This window comes from Antedon mediterranea, chromosome 3, assembly GCF_964355755.1.
Source record: "Antedon mediterranea chromosome 3, ecAntMedi1.1, whole genome shotgun sequence".
NCBI classification, from domain to species: Eukaryota; Metazoa; Echinodermata; class Crinoidea; order Comatulida; family Antedonidae; genus Antedon; species Antedon mediterranea.
This window is the reverse complement of record NC_092672.1, coordinates 33,204,528-33,230,802: the sequence shown is the minus strand read 5'-3', so window position 1 is coordinate 33,230,802 and position 26,275 is coordinate 33,204,528. Positions and strand designations below refer to the sequence as shown.

Here is a 26,275-nt window from a genome sequence, read left to right as displayed (position 1 = left end):
GTTTGTTTGTTTTTAATTAACCACCATAAACTATTAGTACTAAACAATAAATTTTTTTAATTTGTTGGAAATTTTCGAACACTTTATTTGCATGTTTGTTTTTCCACGAATCCAGATGCAGTTGATATTCATGAGTGGATTTGCGAGAATTTTCTTTGAATTTACAATCACTTTAATGAACTTGGTTCAATAAAATTCTGATATCTGTCATCACCTGAACTATAAATACCAAATGCTATCATAAAAATGATTTATTTTATTTTATTTTATCACAAAAAAATAAGGAGTTTGCTCTACTTAATAATGTGGTAGAAATGTAAACTTCAAATGATGAATTTTCTGTTCTGTGAATTATTACGTTAATGTCACTAAAATCTATTGCATGGAGAATTTGTAAATTCCCAAGTACACAGAAACTGGGGCGTATGTTAGTGAACGAAACACATTTTAATTGCGTTGTGTATCGGATGTTGTTCTTCCATCGTTAACTCTATTCCATTTATGAACGAAGTGTCAATAGTCTGCATTGGTGGCTAAAAAGAAGGAAAAAAATGAATTTTTATTTTTATTTGAATACAATTGAATGTTGATGAAACATATGAAATTGTTTACATATAATATTATATAACTTTCATATATCATGATTCAATTCATAATTAATTTGATTTATGAAATTTGTCTTGTCAGATAGAAATAATACTGTATTTAAATAAGATAATGTTAAAAAAAAAAAAACTTTTACAAAATATTTTAGGTAACCTTATTTGCAATTCCAATTCATAAATTGATTTAATTTATACATGGCTTAAAATTTGCCTTCCTTGTCAAGTGATTTCGCAAGAAAAGAGAACAATCTCTGTTCAAGCCAGGAGTTGTCAAAGGCCTCTGTGAAAAAGTGGTCAGGTTGAAACCTTACCAACTATACTGGTGGATGTAACGGCCCTGATTGTATGTCACAGAACAATATACAGTAAAGGCAACAAATGAAAAAGAACATATACAGTAGTGCTAAAAAATGTCAATATTAATATTCATAAATTAGTAAAATACAGTACATTGTTATTACAACATATAACATTCAATTGGTACATTATTAATATTAGTTTTTATTAATATTTTACTTCATATACCTGTTAATGGATTTAATCTAGCAAAACAAATTGCGTAGAAATTTATTTCAACAGTCAACGAAAATAAACGACATGCACCAACGATTATTGTTTAATTCGTTTTCAATTCGTGTATAATCTATAATGTAAATGTCAACAAGCTAGTTTAAAGATATTTCTGTTTTAAAAGCTCTGTCTACAAATCAAATATGGTATTAAGAATATATTCAAATATGGTAGTGATATGCACAAATTTAGTGGTGATATACTGTATGACATCATCATGTCCATAAATGACCACATCACAATTTTGTTGTCATATAAAGTTTGATAGTACAGACAGAGCTTTATGAAGCATGTTTTTTCTTGTGAAACAATAACAATAAAGAGAAATGTTGTTTTTGCGCTAAATTTAACCTCTACTCAGTGGACACTCTTGTTATTATTAAAAGGACTTTTAAGCTTGATTCCCAATTGGACGGAATGTACAGTAGGACATAAGCAATGCATGTAATTTGACCAATCACAAGCGATAGGTTATTCAAACTGTCGCTTGTCATTGGCCAACTTGCTTCCTTACCTTGCATTAAAGTGGGACCAATATACTGTATTGGTTCTGTATACTTGAACTATTAGTATTATTAATTAAAAGAAAAACACCATTTGTTTACTCTGGATTCTCCTCTTGTCAAGGTATTACTAATTATGTTGTGGTCCAAGTAGTGAAACCCAATACCTAATGGGTATGCATTGTGACCTCTCAATTATTTTAATTAAGTAACTAAACCCTTAATGATAATACTGTACATTGATTTCTTATACAGTATACTTAATTATAAAGCGTGTGTACTGTATTGCGCCAATCCTTAAAAAAATTATACAAAGTACCATTGTACATTGAATTTTGTTATACAAATAAAAGACCATGTCAACATTATACTGCAGTTACTGCAAGTTGTTTTACTCTTTAAACTGTTTAAAATAGGCAATTATTTAGCTAGTCTTTTTTTGTTATATCAGGGAGTTGTAAAATATATATATATTTTACAAATCCCTGGTTATACAGTACCCTGTTTATTGCAATGACTGTCTCATTGAAACAACCTATAAACACCATACATTATTCCAGTAACAAAATCTAGTAATGCAGTAACTGCAGTATATTGTTTTTCCCCGTTTTCCAAGACTTTATTCAATAATATTATCTGAAATTTTATGCTTAGAATAATTTTGACATCATTTTATACTAAGTTTTAAAAATGTTCTTATCTATTTTGTGACATCATATTCATCAATTCCAATTGACAAGTCAGCTGACTCCTCACATACTAAACTTAAAGTCTACTGTACTAATTACTAATCTTCACACACCTACTCAGCGCTATTATTAACTATATAATTTATCATTTTCAAACAGAAATTTATATCATAATGCAGTTTCTAAGAAAATATGATTCCATATTCAATAACTTTGATATTCTGCTTTAGTGTTGTATAAAGTGGATTTCTATTTCATCTGTACGGCCGATGACATGGCATCATAAGATGATAAGATAATATCAGATATAACGTAAATGAATTTACGACTGATTAGCGTAAATTCCAAGTTGATCATAAATCGGTATTTTCGCATTATAGTAAGATTTGACTAACTGTCAATATTGACAATACGGAATTATGAAATGATGATGTTCATACGTCATGAATTGATGGGTTTCTGTCCTGTTAATTGCTGAAAGAAAAACTGCTCTAATTACTGAAATTAATTCGATATGCTTTATTTTGTATCGAAATCTTCGTTATTTAGTAGGGCCTAGGCAGGTTATACTACAATAATAATGTATAATTTTTTTTAAGTATGAAAATAGAAAATACACAATATAAATTTAATGCTGAAACAAGCCAAAAAATCTTTTTTATCATTGTTTTTAATATTATATACAAATATTATATTATTTTTAGACATTTTATATTATCAGCATTGTTTATGGATTTTCATACATTTTGAAATGCAGTTATCTTTTTCCTTTAACTTTACAATTGTAATAATCTATTATTAATATTGGTTGATCATAATGTTATGCTTTATATAATAATATTATGAAATGACGCAATTTAAAGTACATTACAAAATCATATGCGTCATTGCTGAAATGTCATTCTTTATGTTTTTATCGTTACATTATTTACTGTATTTTAAAGATAAAGCAGTGTTATTTGTTTATTTTTAAAATATTTTATTGAACTTCAACATTTATATTTATCATTTCATGTTTTTTAATCTTTATATAGGAATGATATCATCAACTAAACCATTAGACCCAAGCAACGTAGCTTCACACGTGTTCTCAGTCGCTGCTTACGATTGCGGGAACAAGAAGAGTGACGCTGTCACGGTTACGGTCACTGTTAACCGTCTGTGTACACAAGGAATTAAAGGTATAAAACGAGAATTACGAATACTGTATGATCAAATATGTGCTTCAGTCAAATAAACACAGTCATGGTATAAAAAGCGGCCAAACAAAAAAAGTGGTGAAAAAAAGGGATGTGCTCATAAGCATAAAGGAAGAAGCAGTGTGATTTAAAAAGCACAGCTGTAGATAAAAGCAGTTCTATTAAATACGCACCTAGTAGAAAAAGTGGTACTACACTGCGGTGACAGTTCCACGGTGGTGAAAGAAGAAAAAGCGGCCCAGTTGAATAAGCTCCACAGCAAAAAAAGGGGTGCAATTAATGCACTGCAGCTGGGGTAAAGTTAATATGATTACAATCTTATAGACCTGCGTACACAATATTTGTGTTAGACATACAGTAAATCCACAAACTATTTTTAAATGTTTAGTTACATACTACAATATGGAAAGCAACAGGTGACAAAATTGACAGTGATATGTGAAATATGTGTAAAATTATTGACTTTGGATTATAGTAGTGTTAAATATTATACAGAGGCAGATACTTTAAATTCTATTACATATTGTTGCAAATACCATATCTCATGCATATAAACAAACTCTCCGGTATAAGACAATTTTGATACTACTGTAGACGCCTACTGTTAGTACACTTCGAGAATTTGTCTACCTCCATCGTACAAACTTCATTCATATATGTGGAAGTTTATTCATACTGTATTTGGGAATCTTCTAATTTTTCTCCTAAACTTAATTATTTTATTTCAAATGGTAACACATTTTTACACCTATTCAATCGACATACATTGCGTTCTACTTCTGTATATTTGAATCTCAGACATTTTTTACACCCAAATAATCTATCAATCTTTTTTTTTGTATTACTATATTAGGTATTTCAAAGCGCATTGAATACATGCCAAACAGTGACAATCACATCATTGGACCAAAGAGTTTTCTGGAACTCTGTGCTCCATCAAAATGCAATTCCAGCTCTATTAGCATGACCTTCGACCTTGACACCGACCACATTGTAATGGGATGCGACAGAGATACGTATTCCGTAGCGGCGCAACGTCAAATGTGTAGTAAGTATATTGCACAGTAATAAATAAGTTGGTAAAATTGATTCACAAAATTTTTACAACATCCCACAACAAATACATTACTTGATAGATGGTAAACCCATGCCCTCTCAACCAAGTCTCATATGAGAATTAAGCTCTGTCGACACTATCTTGACACTAGTTTGCCCAAAAAAGTGTGATGTGCCCAAATATGGTAGTGATATACCCAAATATGGTAGTGATATGACATCATCATGTCCATATATGGGCACATCACATTTTCATAAAGTTTGATAGTGTAGACAGAGGTGAAAGCAGTGATGCTGTATTGGCAATCTTGGTTATAACAATCTTGGAATGTGACAGGATTTGAACAAACGATTCTGGGATTGGTAAGAAACTGTCAAGCCACAATGCCACTACTACAATACTGTAGTATGCCCCATATTTGGAGACGGTACAGAGAATAAAGGTAAAGGTAAAGGTATTCATATTTGTCCTCAAGCTTAACTGGAAACTGAGGAAATTCGGATTAGGCCCTCCACGGACCCACGGCAGCCAGCAGTGCAGCGCCTACCAGATCAGCACACCGGGAGACGATCCCCTACTCTTTTCGAATAGTGTACCAAGTTCTTTAACGTGCACTGTTAAGTACACGGGACCAACGGCTTTACATCCCATCCGAAGGACGAGGCAATGAGAATAAAGCACCTTGCCTAAGGATGCAATTAGTATGGTACAGATAACCTCCAACCCATGCCTATCACATGCTAGTCCGATATTACCATTACACCATCACTCTCCAGTATATACAGCACCCGCCGCGATTTCTAGACGGTCTCCCATCCAGAACTCAACCAGGCCCAACGTTGCTTAACTTCGGTGATCTGACGAGAACCGGTGTTTCAACGCAGTATGGCCGTATTTCAACGCAGTATGGCCGAATCAGTTAAAGACAACTAAATCCTGGTTCTAGAAAGCCTAACAAGATTTAATAATATATAATTATATATAATAATCTGGTTTAATATTTGTGCATACATAAAGTCTAATCCTCAAAAATCTAAAAGTAAAATTCAAATTGATTTTATACGGTATATTAAACATCACAAATGGTTGTTCCTATGTTCAATGTTTTATTACATTCAGTGTATTCTTAATGTAATCTGAACATGCTAATTAATGTTAATTATGCAAAGCTGTCACGTCGTCGTGGCATTACTCATTGCCGTGCCATATTAACTTGACCGTCCACTCTTATCATAATGTTTACGGATCATGCCAGCTGCTTGAATACAAAACATCATTCCTGTTTAATATATGACTACCTGACTCTATTCTTTACATGTCATTTTTTGCACATGTTTTGTGTTCCTATTTCCCATGTGCATAAGCCAGGACGTAGCATTAATTATTCAAGAATATTGGTGATTTTATTATCTATGATACGATTAAAATGTGCATTCATATATTATATTATAGGCCTATACTACTATTATAAACAATTTTCAATTATTATTTGGAGTGGAATCTGGTTTTTAATAATGTTTTTTTTATCTATGATAAGCTAAATGTGCATTCATGTTTAAAAAATTTAAAAAAAAATTAATATTTGAAGTGAAATCTGGTTTTTAATCCATTATAAACAGGATATGATATACATTGTTAATAACTTAGATTGATTTATGTATTGTTGTCATTATACGATATTCTTTAATTAAAATACTGTATATTTGTCATTAATTTTTATTCGTTGGATACATCCTCTTGATAATTGTTTAATGGAACATGTAGATATATTATAACTGTAGTTTCCCATTGACTTATGGCTACAATACAGAACCCCCATGGGCTTGTAAAAGGAGAATTTGAATTAAGCCTTTGTTTGAAATAACAAGCCTATTTTTTAGTTGACTAGTAAAATACTTTAGATGTTTATCATGATAAATAAAAATATTGATACTAATTTAAAATTCTCTCTTTAACAGATGCACCAGATGAGATTGTGGACTTACTACCAACCCCTAATGTCGGCGAGAAATGGACTGAAGATCTCCAAACCGATGACGGACATGAGAACACACAAGTGTACAAGTTTGACGGCGAAGATAGCCACGTGTCCATCCCAGACAAGTTTGTTCCAAAGAACTTAACCAGTACGTTCAGTATCACCACGTGGATGAAGCACGGTCCGTCAAAAGACGTTAAAGAAACAATATTGTGTTATTCAGATGCCGAAGGTGAGATCACATTTTTAAAATTGAGTTGAGTTTCTATGTTTTGATTTGTTTACAAGGTAGCAATGAAGAATCTATTAAACTTGGTCTTCTCCACTCAGAAACGACGCAATGATGTAGACGCAACAGAAATGGGTTGACCAATCACAGTGACGGGTTTGATGATCCATCGTGTCCATGATTGGTCAAACTACTTGAGGTGCGCTTACGTCATTGCGTTGCATTCAAGTGGGAACAAAGCATTAGGGATCATGTCAGAAAATTATTCTAGTACAGTAGAATAATTTTGATATGGTCCCTTACTGTAGGTATTTGCAGGTGAATAGCCTCTGTATTATTGTAAAGTATATATAGCTAATGTAAAGTATATTGCACTGGTAGGTATTAAATAGTATGTTTAAATTGACTCATAAAGTTCAATAGTATGCCTAGCACTCAAAATGGAACAATATAATCAACTTATGATAATATAAAACAAACTCTGAAAAAAGTGAGGAAGGCGATTATTATTTGATTTAATGATTTATTCAATTCCGGCATACAAATTACAAAACAATAGAAAGAACACAAAATGCCGGGGATTGTCAAAAGCGAACCAAATCAAAATGATTCTATTTCAAACTTAATTTTATGTTTATCTTCAGGAAGGAAGAAATTGAAGTTATATATAATAATATTAATAATAACTTTTTCTCACATTTTTCTGTATTATATTTATTGTATATCAAACAAATAAAAAAAAAATAATAATAATTCTCTGTTATACAATTGTATACAGTAAAATATTCAAATTGGTTAGAAATATAATTGTAATTAATTTTAGCGAATAAAAATGCTGTAAAATATAAATAATAATATACAGACACATCAATATCATTTTAGAGAATACAAATTTTGTTACAGATTAAATGATTTATTCAATGTCGGAATAAATATTACAGAAAAATACAAAACAATAGAGAGTATAAACAAAATGTTAGAGATTGTCTGGATACAATAAATAATTTCTATGAATTTTCATTTTATAGAATAAAAATTTAATTAAACATTTAAGGATTGATTCAATGTCGGAACAAACATTACAGAAAACTACAAAACAATAGAACGCAAACAAAATGTTACAATAAATATTAGTTAAATGAATATTCATTTTATAGAATAACAATTTTATATTAGTTACAGTTCATCTTTATTTCACCTGCTGGTACTACGAATAACAAATGTTGATTACAAAAAAACCAATAACAAGGGCTCTCGTTCCGAGCATCTTCTAGTTTCAAACGGTCAAACATGGCGATAAGAAATTGATTGGATTTGGCAGAAATAATTATTGCATTTCTCGTTTAACGTCAATCTGCTACACAAGTAATATCGATGTAGAATTAAGTGCTTTAGTCCAATATTATTCTTTTAACTCATCTAATACATTATCTAGCCAAAGAAACCTTTAAAGGTTGTTATTTTTTTTGCGCAAAACATTTTTTTGAAATATCACATTTTGTTTTTCTGTTATTCTTTTTTAGTATGTTTGATTACAAAATGATAATCTGTTTATAAACAATTTTCTTTTTTTTCTTTTAATTTATTTCTTTTTTTTGTTTGGGTATGTTTGATAAATAAATGTGTTTGTTAATAATAACTTTTGTGATTAAAATGCTTAATGCTATTAAGCCAGCAACCATAATTGGTTAAAGTACTGTAGGTACCCTCCAGTTCATTTCATTTTATTTATTTTGTCTCCATAAAAATTTACTCTCAGTTGACCCCCAGTTGACCCCCAGTTAATACAGTATGTATAACCATTGTATACACAATTTTAGGCCTAGATTATGAAAAGCTGTTTAACAGGAGATGAGTCCCCCCCCCCCCCCCCTAGGTTTGATCCATCTTATATCTAGTATTATAAAACATGATGTCAGCCGGATTTTTCAATGGAATTTTTGTTGCCCACCCCATATCCCTCCCTCAATTTCAAAATGCTAGAACTGGATTTTAATTTTACTATACCTGTTATTTAGACGTTTAAGCCTTATTCTCACTGGACTAAATTATAGACAGATTTTACCGAGATCACAGGAAAGTTTCCATCGGTAAAATTTTAGTATCACTCTAAAGTACAAACTATTTTTTCATGCAAGTGATACCTACTTTTTCAGATGTCCATGTAGCATCACTAATCGCCATAAATGGATAGACATTTATCCAATCCTATGCAGATTGCATCAATTGATACCATCTCGCAAATATTGATGACAATCTCGCAAATACTTAGAACGATCTCGCAAATATTGTTGCTTGTTGGATATTGATTCAATTAAGACCCAGAAGGCTGATAAAATCGTGGCTCAGCTGGCTTTTATAATTCGCTTTCATTGGATTGACACTCGTAAGATGACAGGTCCGAATCCTCTGAGGGTCGTTACAATTATGGTTCTATGTGACTCGAGTTTCTATTACAACATGGTCTGGCAATAAAATGCAACATATGTGGTGTCATATTCAGTTCTATATTTTTTATTATTTAAGCATAATAATATTATAAATGAAAATCCATAGAAATATAAAATACCACAGAGAATTAAAAATTTAATTTCTTGAAAGTTATCTAGTATTTTTTTAATTTCATTTTTTCAAAATATCTTGACATTCTATTTTTCACTCTATATTTATTTCAAAATTTACTTTCGATAGTAGACGTATTGGACTGTTGTTTTTGAGCAGATAATCAGCAGCTCAACTTCTTAAACTCTTCGCTGTTTATAATGCGAGCAGTGGGAGTACTGTAAATCGCTGCGAGGTGCTGTGGAATGACCAGTAGAATACGCCTACTGTTTTATTTATGTTTTTTGAATTTATTTATAAACTTAATACTAATACTTCTTTATTTCTTCTGCACATCAAATATGTTTTATCTAGTTCTCGTCCAAAGAGATTATAATATTAATACTCCCTCTAATAGTTGTACTAAGACATTTTAAAATCAACTTTGTGTGATAAAAATGTTTGTAACAATTCTTTTTATCCGTCTTTTCTACTAACCTATTTCTTTCCACTCATTCTTATTTGTCTTCCATTTCGTTTTTTTGAAAACCCAGGAGCAGATTTGACGTCGAACACCACGAACGATAGCGCCATTATCGATATAGACAGTAAGGCCACCACTGGCTGTTTTTGCATGCCTTTAAAAAGTCAACTCAATTAACCAATACAAATTACCAAATGCAATATAACGAAACGATAATATGCGCATCTTTTAAATGTTTTGATTTGGTTATTAACTTTTTATTTGCCATTGTTTAATGAATCAAATTTACATATTTTTTTTTTAGTTTTTAGATATATTTGTTTTAATACATACAGTGCTTTGGGGTCAAATGTTATAGTTGTACAATACTATTGATTACCTAATCAATATTAAATAATATAGAGTTTAATTTAAAGTGTTATTGTTGTCCAATATTTATTGATGATATTTAATTTGAAAGTAAATAACAACCATAATTCTTATTATGCAATATTAATCATTATAATCATATCATACTTTATAGTCTTTAGCCTAATTGGTTTTAGAGTAGTTTTAAATTGATTTTAACCCATTGTTACGTCAACAATATTGTTTGTTTTACATTAGATTTAGTAATTCATAACTGCATCTTTAATATTATCATAAAATAATTAATATTTTAACAGCATTAATGCTTAGTATCAATTGTCATTATCATAACCATTATCATTATTAAATATCTATTATTATTATCTTCATATCATTTTGATCTTTATCATTTTCATCATCTTTACTAATACTATTATCATTCACCATGTTCATCATCATCATCATCATCATCATTTTCATCATCTTAATTGTTATAATTTTTATCATCATCATTATCATCAGCATCATCATCTTAATTGTTATTATTATCATCATCAGCATATTTTTCATCATCTCTCATTCTCATCTACACCATCATTTTAATCATTATCATCAACATTAATTAATAATTTACTCTACCCATAATACTGACTAACTAAAAAAAATTATATAAGTAATTTATATTGTAAAAATATGTATTTTCTTATTAACCATTAAATAAGATAATAATATAAATAAGTGTTTGCTAATGTAAAATGTGAGGGGAGTACAGAAATTTAAAGAAACATATATTTTTAAACTTATTCATTTCAATTTTTTGTTGACGCGAAAATTTAAATTTATGAGCATCGTGTAAAATTTAATTTGATTTACGTTGTTTTTTCATACTGTAAATGTATTGAAATTCTTAAATTTACTTTCTTTTATTACGGTTGATTTATGCGCATTATTTTATGCCAGAAATACACCCAAAGCTCACTGCATTGAAGTCATATTAAAACAATTAGCAGGCAGTATTCACTCTAGAGTGCTAGAGAGCATTAAATCATCATTTTTAAACCATCACCGCATCATGGAGTATACAACCATGTCTTCATTTAACGTCATTTGTATTGTGGGCATATCGCTGAAAACACCTTCCATCTTTCCTCCAGCAACCCAACCATAATGCATCATGAATATTCATGAGAATTGCATGCTTGAATGCACACGCCTATCCATCTATCATTAAACTTCATACAATTATAATATTATATAACATCTAATCAAAATGAAAGGAATATTTTAAAATAGCATTTGACTCATCTTGTATGTGCATTTTTATTGGATAAATCCTACAAATTTAAATTAGCTGCTATCAAAATAACAATTTTAGACAAAAAGTTTTTAATTATATATAGAGAATCTGTATCCGTACTTTCTCTGTTGATCGCATGCATTTCAGTGAAATTGGTACGTCCTGCTTCGCTCGTTATCGGCCAATTGCGACCCACATTTCAGTCAAAATGTCATGAATATGTTAATTACTGTATGACTATAATTCATCATCTTAATGTAAAATGTCTGTACCTAAATTATAGCCTCCATCTATAGATGATTCCTAATATATCAATATGTAGGTTTATGCAAATTATGACTATTAACAACCCACATTTTGAAACGATTGCATAACTATTAAATCGTCTTTTTAAATGTTAATCTATATAAAATACCTCAACAAAGAAAAACAAATCTATGTAACCCATAGACAACCTTTGGCATAAACCCAATTTATATAATTTATGCAAATTAGTACCACCTGCATATTTTCCTATATATATAATAAACAGTTTCTGGGCAAAGGTCTTAAATATAATTAATCATCTACCAAGAATAATTGCCTAGTCAATTGGAATAGACAGCTCTACATTTTTTTCATAGAGGGCCTTTGGCATCCATAACATATATTATTTATGCAAATTAGTGTCATTTTCATTCTAATGTATAGCCAATAGCCATTCACTTGTTAAGCGTTTTTTTCCACCACAGAAAATTGAATAATATATATTTTCTAGTACAGTATTATTATAAAATTATATTTGAATGATGCCTTTAAATACAGTATGCTATAGAAGAAAAGAAAATTAGACAATTACACAATGCTATAACTCAGCATGTGGGATATAGCGTGTCGAGTTTAGCAATTATTTCTTTTTTTTTTCTATTTAGTATTAATTAAATATTTCCATTGCTTTAATGCGGATATGCCAGGTGTATGGATTAACAGTGGTATGGTTATGAATTTGAATTTAACACTTGGTCTCACTAAGTTTAGTTTTGAAACATTTCAATTATCTTTCACAACCACCACCAAAACGTGGATATATAAATTATAATTTAGCCCATCATTTATAAAGGTAGAAAATTAGGATTGCTCAGTGGTCATGGCTAAATATTAGGCCTATGCAACTGGATATTATGGATAATAATAATCCCCTATTAAGGTCTACTTTGGTTGCTAATCCAAACCCATAGCCAGGAGATCAATCTGTATAGAGCATGTGAACCATTTTTTCTTAATGTAGCAATAGAATGGATAGTATTAAAATATGGCCAACTATCATAGCTTGTGATAATTTTGCAATCCTTCCTAGCCAGCCAGGATGTGGGAGAAGGAAGTTCCCATTCTGTGTATCAATCCTTCCTAGCCAGCCAGGATGTGGGAGAAGGAAGTTCTCCTTCTGCGTATCAGTCCATCCTAGCTATGGGCTCGTAACCCTAGCTATGGGCTTGTAATCCTAGCTATGGGCTTGTAATCCTAGCTATGGGCTTGTAATCGCACACCTAGCCAATTACCTCGGATATCATCATCTCTCATTTTCTTCGCTCGTTAACAGCTTTTAGGTTAAATAATTATCATCACTTTTCCACAAATTATGACTCACAGAGACTAATACTGTATGCATGTGTAACCTAATTTGTAAATATCTAATATACCCATAATTCATGTTAATGCAGGAACGAACTTGCATAATGTCAACAATATTATGCTATATATTTATGATAATTGTTTATAATAATTTAAATTCAATCTTTAAATATTTATTATCTCAGTCTGAGAAATTCTTTTGGTCGTGGAATTCCATAAAATAAGTTATTAATTTCAAAATCATTATATTAGTATTACTAATGACTAACAATATTCCATTTAATTTATTCCATTTATATTTATTTTAGCAAAGGTGTTATTATAAATTAATATATTTTTATTATAAATGAGTTATAATTTATTGTCAACAATATTTGAATATTTAATTATAGAATTAATAATCTGATAATATACAATTGTATTCTAATGTGATGAAAAAAAAATTGAATTTATTTAAAAAATCTATCTTTTTTATCTTAAATATATGTCTTTATCACAGAAAATAATCTATTGAGCCATTTAAGCTACTTTCAAATACATCTTTCAGATCAATCATAAATTCTACCATAAATTATAGACCTATTGGAATATTATTCACAAAATGTCATTTTCCAAACTAGTCATGTCAAATTTTTACATACAATATTAAATTTTAATCAAAATATTTTTCCAGACATGAACATTTTCTTGTGTACTGTATGTGTCAATATTAAATTACTACATGGCATTTTCTGTTTTACAGTACCCTGGTTTAATAAAAAAAAGTAAAACAAATGTCCATGTTTAACAAACAAAAAACATTTCGACATTATTAAGAAAAAGTGCGATGCTAACGCACGAAACGTTGGCAAGTTCAACGTTTATCTTCACCTTCACTAAAAACGAAAATTTGATTTCAAAAATATTTTGGGAAGGAGATGAATTTTTTCAATTATTAAATTATTTTGTATTGTTATATCAAATTTATTATCTCTGGTTTGTCCCAGGAATACGCAAGAATAAAATTCTATGAATTGTTTGGTTTCAACTTATTTATTTTTACAATATGTTTTGGATTCTTTTATCCCAGTAAAGCATATGACACACTCAATATTTCGACACATGCAATATTTACTTTAAAAATATCAGAAAACGCTCTATTTTGCTATAAAAACATTGTTTTATTTCAACATATTGCAATATTTAGTTTGAAAAGATATTTTAAATTATTTTTGTGGGTTTATCTCAAGAAAACGCTCTATTTCGCTATCGACTTGTTTTATTTCATCACATGCAATACAGTATTTATTTTGAACAGATATTTTTAATTATTTTTGTGGGTTTATCCCAAGAAAACTGTATATTTGGCTATCAACATTGTTTTATTTCAACACAATATTTATTTTGAAAAGATATTTTGAATTATTTTTGTGGGTTTATCCCAAGAAAACATATTGTTTTGCTATCGACATTGTTTTGTTTCATCACATGCAATATTTGTTTTCGAAATATATTCTGAATTATTTTTGTGAGTTTTTCCCAAGAAAGCGCTTTGTATCGACATTGTTTTGTTTCATGAAATGTAATATTTATTTTCAAAATATATTCTGTGATGACATCGTCGTTTACGCAAGGTGACAAACTAACTTCCAATATTACATTACTATTGAAGCTCTGTACTGCGTCAATAATTTATTGATTTAAAGGAATAATTTATGCATAATTAACCCAGTATCACATGCTTCGTCACTAATATTGTCAAGGTTCTTCATAGTTATTTTACACATGTGTACATTCATTTTCTACTTGGTTTTTCCCAAAACATTTTTCCCATTTCGAAAAATTAACAATTTGGTGCAGATAATTTTCTTAGCAGCAAGATAAGAAATTAGATTATATATATTTATATTATGACCCAACTGTATGTGTATGTGTGTATTTTTTTTCTTTTTATTTATCAAAAACACATTTTAAGTGTTTTAGTGTACAGTATCTATGAAAAATGTACACATTTGTTCAAATGAATTATTTTCTTGGAAGCTAAAAATAAAACAATTATATTTGATTTAAATTAAATACAGTACTGAACCCAGGGAAGAGTGAAACTATATAAATTTCACTCTTTCCTGACTGAACCCATATGATGATCAAACAAAAGGTCCACTTAGAAGTTTTCCCCTGAATGCAGGTGTTCTCTCATTCCCAAAGGATGGGTTTTACACACAAGGAAAACCCCTTAATAATGATACTATTTTACTGCTTGCTTGAAACTGATTTAATTAGTCTGAGAATTTCATTTTAATGAGATCGTTAAGGCATGACTAATTAGATATCATTGGGTTCAGACGAAGAATCTAATCAAATATTCTCGTCTATTGCAATGACACATTGTGTAATATTTAATAATGTTCATTGTGTTTTTTGTAGTAAAATTTAAATTAAAATGCTTCTAATTAAGAACCACTATTTGGACCAATCACATTTTTAAGTATTTCGCTTAAGTCCATAAATATTTAAGAATTTCTCTGAAGGGATATAATTAATACTTTTTTTTTTTAATTTTAAGTGATTTCCTTTTAGTCCATATCACATGAAATAGGCTTATAAATAAGTTTTTATTTCTCCATTTTATCTCTGTTTGAAGTTGGCAACATTCAAAGACAATGTGAACAGAATGGAAAAAGAAATAACATAATTGTTATGGAATATCATACTAACATATTATTAACTGCAGCCTTCATAGTTATAGTACAATATAGTATAAAAGATGCATTAATTGTACTGTAGTTGATAATATTTGTACTAATCATAAAATGAAAATATTATCAATAATACATAATATTTTTGTAACCACTTTTTATAATAATAATTAATTATTATATTAGTATGTTGTTGAATTGGATAATTAAACATTACAAAATATTTTTATTTGTTTTATTATAAATAAATTGTTAAGTTACTGATAATAATAAACTCTCTTTTTCAGGTATGAATCGTCACCACCTTTCGCTCTACATCCACAACTGCCGACTTGTTTTGTTGTTACGTCGTCAAGGCGATGACAACACCGATTACACGCCAGCTGAATGGCGCTGGAAGTTGACCGAGGTTTGCGACAAAGAATGGCATCACTATGTTGTCAATGTTAACTACCCACAAGTACGTTATTTTAAATATGCGTTAAACCAATATTCCTTAAAAATATAAGCATACAGACTAAACAATCTTAATAAGACATGTTTAAATTGATTATGAATGTAAATCACAGAACAGATTTAAATTAATTGACAATCTATGCAAGAAAGAAATGAAAGTGAAACTTATTGATGTTCCTAACAAGCTAGCTATGTTTTAAATGGCATTGTTGCTTTCAATTTGTCATCATTGAAATTTATTAAGACAATAATTTATGTTGAATTTAAGTTAAAATGTTTAAAAATATTTTATGCCTCAAATTTATAAACCCAAATGAAAATTACTGAAAAACAACAATGATTAACATTTCTGAAAAATGTATTTATTTTTTTTACCAGGTCAAATTGTACGTTGATGGTCACCACTACGAAGCCCATCATGTGATGAATGACCGGCCACTTCACCCTACCGCGTATGCGTCCACACTTACAGTTGCTGCAGCTTGGGAAGGTAAGATTACAACAACTGCAGTAACAACAGTGAATTGTTGCAGTAACTTCGAAGACTGGAAAATAATATGTAACTAATTATTCAAAAGTGTGTTGCATTTATATCCAATGTTCATAAAGAATATTTATTGTGTCATTGTTGCTAAGCAATGTCTAGTAAACAATCATAAAGAGAAATTTCAATAGACATTATCCGTAATTGTTTGCTTCCAGGTCTCCAAGTCTTAGTTGCCGTATGAAATGACAGCTGTACGTAGTTAAAATCTGACACTACAATGCCCTGTAAAGCCCCTGGCATCTTGTAAACACCGATATTATGACTCCAACCTCATTACAAACGACTTTGGTATTATATAAAAACGACAAACGACTTTGATAATATTGTGTTGTTTGATCATTAATTCTATACTTTAATAACCTTAGCGTCGTATATATTCATTCTCAATTTCATAGCAACTTGAACTAGTTTCATTATTTTGCGTTCAATGTAACTGTATATCCAGTCATTTACCTACTTTTACAAAATGGTGCATTGTTGTTAAAGAATTGGGTCACGTTATAAAAATACATTTTCATTAGTCAATGCGAAATAATAACCTTGTTCCGTCGTGGTGTACTTTCCCTTGTGAAAATAAGACAATATAAATGATTAGTTTTTTTTTGCTTAGATTGACATGAAAGCAGTTTCCAAAGTAAACCTTTACAACTTCACTGTAATTTCAAAATTATAATGCGAGTTTAAAACCGATATTGACAGCATTTAATTCCAAGTGGAAATTATTCGGGATAAAACAAACATTCCTAATTGTTGTAAAGGAATTTTACCTTTGTTGGTGAGATGCTAGTTACCAGAGTTCTTTGTTCAAATCATGCCAGTTGTCTGGCTTTTATCTCACAAAGAACAACTTCGCTCAAAAAATCTTTTAATAACTGACTGAGGCCAATTTACAAGCGGTAAAGGTAGGCGGAAAACTGTTCAGTTGACCCACATAGAATCTGTATCTATCTTCCATGTGAATGGTCATAAGAAATAACATAGATCCAATGTTTTTATTTTCCGCTTACCTATTCCCACTTACCGTTACCACTTGTGTAAAATGGCCTATTTGCAATTTGCCCTAAAATTAGAAGAATAATACATCAAAGTATTTACTATTTTTGCTTTAATATTCCAATTATATTTTTTGTTCACCAGGTGGTTTCAGACAATACATTGACCATTTCAATGGCTACTTAACTGGACTTGCGATTTTACCAGGCAAGACAGAATCAAAGGAGGTTATCACCTGCATAGTGGCCTGCAAAGAGAAGCTGACTATCAATAAGGATACTGTTCCTGTACATCAAGTCAATGTTAACAAGGCTGGCAATCGTATTACCATTACGGTTTGTATCTATTTTGTACCAATCTTCTTCTGCTCTTCCTTCTTCTTGTTTGTCTCTCCATCCTTCTCAGTCTCCTCATCATTCAATAAGTTTTGTTTTGTCTTTTCTTCTTTTTACTTTCCTTTTTATTTCTTCCTTTTGTTTTTCCTTCTTGTCTTCTCCATTATTTCTTCCTTTTCCTTCTTCTTTTTCCTTTTTCTTCTCCCTTTTCTTTTTCCTTCTCCCTTTTCCTTTTCCTTCTTTTTAATTTTCCTTCTTTCTTCTTTATCCTTCTTCCTTCCTTTGCTTTATCCTTCTTCCTTCCTCCCTTTCCTTCTTGTTTTCTCATTATTTCTTTCCTTCTTCCTTCTTTCTATTATTTTTCTTTCTTTCTTTGTTTTTTTCTCTTCCTTTTCTTTTTCCTTCCTTTTTTCCTTCTTGTTCTCTCCATTATTTCCTTTCTACTTCCTTTTCTATATTCTTTCCTATATATTTTTCCTCCTCCTATATTTTTCCCCTTCCCCCTGCATTTTTCCTAAAAATTAAAGTTGTTCCTCTTTAATTTAATTTTTTTTTTCTCATATTTTATCAGGGACCTCTTGATGAAAGCTCACTCTCATACACCATGCAACAAATTGGCTACATCAACGAGAGACAGTACCCAACTCCAGGTCAAAGGCCGTTGACCGTCACCGTCAAGGCTACGTAAGTTAAATATGAAATAAAAGTAACAATTCATGAGTAATAATTAAAATGAAGTAATAAGAATATATGAAAGAATAACAAAAATATATGATTATATTGGTTGACATAAGAGCCCAAGCTCTCCTAACCCTAACCTTAAACTTACCCCCTTTCCCACCTTTGTAAACCCTATTAAAAGCACAATTTACTGTAAAAAAATCAAAATATATTTTTATATACAGCCAACCTATATTTAGGGTACTTTTTGTTGGATCCCAAAGGTCCCTTTTATAAGGGTTCTACTGCATTTCCCATCTTTCCCACATTTTTTTATTAACTGCAGTAAGTATTTGTTGACATGATCCCTTAAAATTAAAAATACACTCCATAAAAATGTGACTTTCTTGTTCCAACAAGCATTCTGTTATTCTTAATTACACAAAACATTGAAGTTGGATAAAAAGTATTTTCATTTATTGCTCTTAATGTGCAAGTTGCTAATTTAAATACACTGTTTAGTAGTTGAATGTACTGTCTATTAGGTTAATGTGCCAAGACTGGAGATTTAACTGTATCACAAAATACTTAATGTATTGGAAATTCTGGCTGTAACAATTGTCATTAAGTAAACAACTATTTCAAAATATATTTCAGAATAATAGGTCTCCATCAAAGCAGCCACCCCTCCCACCTCCCCCCCCCCCTCCTTCTCATAAATACAATTTTAATTAAAAAGGCTAAGACACTAAGAATAGTATTTAATTTTAAAATAAAAAGGAAAAATAATTTTATATTTATTATTTTTTAGTTGCGACAGTCAGCCAATAAACATCCGCAAATTGCAGTCGTACATCATGGTTGTGCGTCCGTCTGAGCCAACTATTGATATCAGCGGATCGAACCACATTGCCCGCATGGCGTCTGATCTCTTAACAGGCATCCTGCCACTTGGTGACATCAGCATTGTCACTGAGTTGCAGGAAACTGCTGAAATTGATGAAGAAAGTAAGTATCTATATGAAGCCTTTAAAATGTGGTGGAATAACGAATCTGAATTGGGTAGCCCTCTAACCTTCTGAAAAATACACTATGGTAACTCTCTAACATTCGGAAAGATACACTAGGGTAATTCCTTAACCTTCTGAAAGATACACTAGGTTAACCCCCTAACCTTCTGAAAGATACACTAGGTTAACCCCTAATCTTCTGAAAGATACACTAGGTTAACCCCCTAACCTTCTGATAGATACACTAGGTTAACCCCCTAACCTTCTGAAAGATAAACTAGGTTAACCCCCTAACCTTCTGAAAGATACACTAGGTTAACCCCCTAACCTCCTGAAAGATGCACTGGGTTCTTTTAAAGTGCACACCTTTTTAAAATGTGTAAACTGGACCGCAATGGAAATTAGTTTTTTGGGTCATCCTCAGTTAATATTGTTTTCTTTTTTTTTTTAAATCTATGTCTGTTGTTTGTAAAATTGAATGAATGGAAATAAAAATGAATTGAATGAGTCTAGTCTAATTTTTCTTTACATTTATTTATTTGTTGACCTGCACCTTTGAATTGGTGGCACTCACAATATGTGGTGCGGTCCAAGAAACAGAACAGAACATACTGAAAAAAAATATACTACTATGCAGAACTTAAATATATTTTAGAAAATGTATCAAATGAATTGTAAATTAATTCTCATGTATTGTTTAATTCGTTTCAGCTGGTGAGGAATTAGACCCAGTAGATGTTGCTCAGAAACTGGATTCCTGCTCAGTTGTAACCGATTCACTCATGTTGTCGGAGCATGAATCGCTCACCATCTCAAATGAGCTGCTAGACCAGTTCAACCTGAGGGTCATCAGCTCAGCAAATGGTCTTATTGTTAAAGGTATGCGATAAGGTTTCATGAATGTTATAATCATATACTGTCATCTCACCATCATATCAACATCCCCCTCACCATCATTCACCCAATTCTCTGAACTGTATCTCCACATATGGCATTATATCCAGTATCAAGGCAATTTCTGTAATACAGTGTTACATGTATCGCATGTGGTGCCTGTATTATTCTAAGATTGTATGTGATACTGTATCACAGAATGTTTGTAATACTATACAAATTATTAAGTCCAGAGAGGTTGCTATATCATGACTACCACTATCATTTATTTTCATCATTAACAAATTATTTTCTTTCATTATCATCATCATCATCATTATTATTATTTTAACATCGATTTAAAAATTCATTTCAGGTATCCAAAGTATTGAGAATTATGAAGAGGTACTACATGACGTTGTTTACACAAACGATAAGGGCCATGATTACAGAATCTTTACGGTTCGATGCACAGAGCTTAACGGACGCTACGTCAGTAATGAATATATGGTTCAGGTACGTTAATTCACTAATATCTTTTTTTTTTTTTCGTGTGTGAACCACCTTCTTTAATTATTTCCGTCAATACAGTAATATAAAGAGTGTTTCACATATCTACACAATGTCTAAAATGATTGTTATACACTACACATATGATGTTTTCATAACCAGATTTTTCAAACCATTCAACATAAACATTTTTAAAAAATGAATTCAATAATTTCAATTTTTTTTGTTTTAAGTATTTGCAACAGACTTTTCTGTATGTAAAATTAAAATATTTCTAAAAATAATAATCCATTCTAATATTAAGAATATTAAAATACTGATATATTGTAATTAAATATCTTTTACTATGAAGACACATCATTGAATTCCTATGTAATTGAAGCACATTTGTTGGCTAGCGTATATTGACGCCTTTGATATAAACACCAACAATATCATCTTACAAACATTAAAAAATAGATGTATATATAATCAGTTTCCAAGTCGAATTGAATATATTGTGAGTTGTTCACAACGGCGTGACCACCAAGATGATTAGTTTCATTGCCAAGGTTGAATGAACCGAAGCACACAGACTATATCGTATTATTGCTTCATCTATTTACTGTACTTAAAGTAGTTCTCGTTACAAAATATACATTAAATCCAAATGATGCAGTTGAAACAATTTATTTTTTTAATCATTTTTTGAATAAGTTAAAATAAACTTGGTTTTGGTCTAAAGTCTTGTCTACCTTATCAAACCTTATGTGATAAAATGTGATGTGCCCATATATGGACATGATGATGTCATATCACTACCATATTTGGGCACATTACACATCAAACTAATTTAATAGTGTTGAAAGAGCTTTAGATTTTATCTCAATCGAAATCAAATATTTTAAGGTTTTGAAATTGTGCTGTGTAACAATTTTGTTTTTCTATTGTTTAATAAGAGACCAACAAAATGCGTAGGTCATAGGTCATACTTTGCAAACCCAAAAGCTCGCAATTAATCTCAATTAAACACAATAATTAATACTTTATTTTCTCTTTTTTAGTTGACAATTCTTCATAAAAAATTATCCAAGAACCCGCTGCCGAAAATAGTGACGAAATTAAGTAGACAAAACCTACAGGGGCCTAAGCTACCTGCGCAGATGCTGAAACACAAGGAACACATGTTCAAAGCTGCGGGCAAGACGCAGGGAGATCTCTCGCAGAAATTAACAAAGAAATACAATGCCACAGGAAGTAGCTCTGGTAAGTACACGTTTGCTTGTGCCTAATACAATAGCAAACCAAGATTTTTAAAACTACAAGTAAAATACATACTAAATGTTTTTGTCATCAGGTCTCAGGCAAACTTTTCACTTTTTCACTCTTCTCCCAACACTCGCACTTATTTTTTTATATGTTATGTTTATTATTATATATAGTACACAATGTTGTTGTTTGTACGTGATATAAATAATAGTTTTCAGTACAAACAATTCTGTCACTAGTGAGCATGAATACAAAGGCTAAATTACAGTTAGATATTTTACTTATTACATCCAACCTTGATAGGGAGGTACGATTTTTGTTAAAAGTTCTTATAACCAAGGCAATCTGTTACAGGATACTGAGCTTGCCTTGCCAAGATAGGAACGCGTAACAGTCCTTTGATCTTATGTATGGCTGCGACAAATACCAACAGTACTGTACTATGTTCATATCCTCCGCTGCGTAAGGGGCGTGGGACTGATCATGTTGCAGCCACAGATAAACCCTTTGATCTCTGGAGCTTAGTATCCTGTTGTTAAACGCCTTGTTATAACCAGCAACTGGTTCAGCTTGTTTAAATATTGACACCTGTGCATTTGATGAAAATGGGAAATGAAATATTAAATTTGATTAAATGAAGGAAAACCTACAATATACTGTGATAACTATAAGGTAATATTTCTCTCGTATCCAATATTGAATAATGTAACTTTATCTGTATTTACATATGTTTTAATTTATTTTCCATTTTGTTTCTTTTGTTCTCGATGCACAATAGTTGCCATGTGTTTTCTTCCCTTGAGCTATCTGATCGTGTCATCCGTTATCTGTTCGGTTCAGTAACGTTTCAATTTATTTTCCCTTAGTCATCGATAGATTCACACTCTACTTTTTACAAATGTACAAAAAATGTTATAACTTCAAGATAATCAGTTAAGTAATGATGAATACTTCAAACTTGAATAGATACTAGATTCTTAAACAACCTCTATCCTGAGTTTGATGAAGTACTCTTAAAATTGGAAGTTACAATTATCAAAATTTAAAATGTTTACAATATTTGTTTACAATTTTATTACAATAATTTTGATCATAAAATGTTGCCTTTTTCAAAGGGGTGGCTTTCTCACAGATTTTCTCATCTTTATCATTTCTAAATTAATTAATTTTTTGGGTTTAGAATTTGTTCTGGTCCTATTAATTTAATAATTTATTTTGTTTTTATATATAAATTTATTTTTAGAGATTGTTTACATATAACCTTATCTTTATATTGCTTATTTGAAATATATATTTAAGAGATTGTTTACATTTTATCATATAACAATCTCTTTTATTTTGCTTATTTGAAATAAATTTTACCAAATAAAAACAATCCCCTTTAAAGCCTCCCTGATATAATAGCGCTTTAATTTGCTAAGCGTTACATCACCTCATCCTATATTGGTGAGTCACGTCAAACCGATAGAGCACGACAGTTTCCAGGTTCATTATCTCGCTGTTTCACCGTGACCTAAAAACGACCTTGCGCAATGCAAATATATTTGTGGCCTGGACGTAGCTTGTCCTAGGATGTGACTTTAAAATTCTATTCAATAATTTTTGTTCATTCTATTAATTACTTAAAATCAGAATTATAATTATTTTAAATTAAAGAAAATCATTCAACAACAAAAATAATTGATAAAGATGGTTGATAAAATTGTGTAAAAAAATGGGAATAATAAATAAATCGACAATTAATGTTCTGTATAAATAATTGGGCTTTTCCATACAAAAATGTATCTTATAAATTTCTATAAATAGATTTAGTACTAGAATATAGATGCAGAATTTAGAAAGCCAATCACATTTTTTAGAAAATGTGTTTGTCTAGAATTAATTGAACGAATCTTTCAAAATATGGATGCCATGCTTTTTTTATAATGTTGTGATTCTTTGTCGACATAAAAAAAATGGATTTTTCATATTTTGTCTGATCTGTTTCTCTGTATAGGCTTATAAGTGTCGTTCCAGTAAATCTTGGTTTGGTAATCTTTCTCAGTGGGTTTTCCTGAGTTATACAGTAGCTAGTACAGACATACGGTCTCATTTAAACCATTTCTAAACTAAGAAGTCTATGGATGACATCACATCCTATTCGTCACAGTTGTATTACACTCTCAACAAGCTCATATCATTTCCCCTTCTGCCAACCTACATCTCTTCCTGTTTAACAATAGAAAACTTCATCGTTTGCAGTTCTTAAACGTGTTTGGATAATTTTATAGCAGTTTTTAATCAAATTGGATAAAAATTTACAAGATTTTTTCTAATAGGAACAAGTATTAAGAACAAGGTAGTATTACTTTAATAGCTTACATGTTTCTTTTATGATTTTCATAGTGGATTTAAAGTTTTATTTGAGTAAACTTTTTAAAGTTCTTTTGACACGCAAGCAAATAGAACACAGCATCCACAGCTGCTGAAGTGTCCTAGCTTTTAGGCATAGAAATGTGACGCACTAAGAATGAATGAAAGGTTAATTTAGTAGTTAGAATCGTGGATAAATAAACCCGATTCCTCTATGGTAGTGGTACACTAGATTAATAATTAGTATTAATGAGTTTAACAAAACGATAGTTTCAAAGTTTTAATATTACAAAATAACCATGACGCAAGTTCAGGAAATATTTTTTTTTGGTTTAATTATTCATTTTTATTACCGATCTACTACAATTTTTGATCAGTTCATAGGCACTGGATGTGAGTCAGTATCCATTGTTTCTTAACTTAAAAGAAAAAGATTTTCTGGTTGTAGAATTTATACCTGGTGGTTTATTTATAATTTATACAAAGTAAGTTTGAAATGTTTTCAACATTGTAAACAAAAAATCCATTTAATACAGATCATTTAAATTTTTTTTCAAATGAAAACAAAATATTTCTTCAGTGACGAGTTTTTAATTTATTTTTGGTTAGTTTTATCATTTCGTTTGTTTATATATAGTTGAGATACAGAATCTATATGAACCCTGTGAAGATTATTATATTATTATTCATTACAAATACTAAATGTCAACACGAGACAGAGTTTAGGCTGTTTATGACGCATTAGTAATATGTCACATGATAAATAATATTAATAACATGTACATTTGTACAATCTGTATGTTTATATACTAATGATAGAGGAATAATGAATGATATGATGTTGTAAGAGTCGATATCAGATCAATTCTGTTTATACATTATAAACTTATGACAAGAGGATAAAGGTAAGTCTTGTTGTGAAAAACTTCTTATATGTCAAATTAATTTAGTAATGTCACATGATAAATAATATTAATAACATGTACATTTGTACAATCTGTATGTTTATAATACTAATGATAGAGGAATAATGAATGATATGATGTTGTAAGAGTCGATATCAGATCAATTCTGTTTATAAATATTATAAACTTATGACAAGAGGATAAAGATAAGTCCTTGTTGTGGAAAACTTCTCATATGTCAAATTAATTTTTGGAAAATTCTAATTTAGTCTCTAGCTAACAGACTGCACGCTACAGTAATTTTTATTCTGTTTAAAATCCAACATGATGAGATTTCAGTTTCACTCTATACATGAAAAGAGTAATTAGAAATTCCAGTTACTAAACTATATAGTACAATATACTTTCACTTCATGTGATAGAAATGTGTTGTTAAGCTGTTGCTGATTCCTTATACTGTATCTATAATTTGTCCATATCTAGGCAAATACTGAAATACAGTGTCACATATGTGTCACATGTGACGCTTGTAACATAGGCCATAAAGCTTATCTAATTGAAACGTAAGGTGCCACATGTGATGTACATTTGATACTT

The 26,275-nt window shown here is 30.3% G+C and overlaps 1 protein-coding gene and 1 pseudogene across 2 annotated transcripts in view; one reads left to right on the top strand and one right to left on the bottom strand.

Moving 5' to 3' along the window:
- The window catches only part of LOC140045276 (calsyntenin-1-like), a 54,242-nt gene that overhangs the window by 22,975 nt on the left and 4,992 nt on the right, over nt 1-26,275 (top strand). The window contains exons 4-15 of one of the 2 annotated variants that reach the window (XM_072090121.1): nt 3,402-3,548; nt 4,420-4,614; nt 6,582-6,833; nt 9,926-9,979; nt 16,077-16,249; nt 16,624-16,735; nt 17,930-18,120; nt 18,692-18,804; nt 19,592-19,788; nt 20,502-20,669; nt 21,040-21,179; nt 22,217-22,418. In XM_072090121.1, coding sequence (XP_071946222.1) covers nt 3,402-3,548; nt 4,420-4,614; nt 6,582-6,833; nt 9,926-9,979; nt 16,077-16,249; nt 16,624-16,735; nt 17,930-18,120; nt 18,692-18,804; nt 19,592-19,788; nt 20,502-20,669; nt 21,040-21,179; nt 22,217-22,418 — 1,944 coding nt within the window. The remainder of the gene's footprint in view (nt 1-3,401; nt 3,549-4,419; nt 4,615-6,581; nt 6,834-9,925; nt 9,980-16,076; nt 16,250-16,623; nt 16,736-17,929; nt 18,121-18,691; nt 18,805-19,591; nt 19,789-20,501; nt 20,670-21,039; nt 21,180-22,216; nt 22,419-26,275) is intronic. The other variant, XM_072090122.1, reaches the window with a different exon arrangement.
- On the bottom strand, nt 5,400-5,520 carry LOC140045683 (5S ribosomal RNA; annotated as a pseudogene).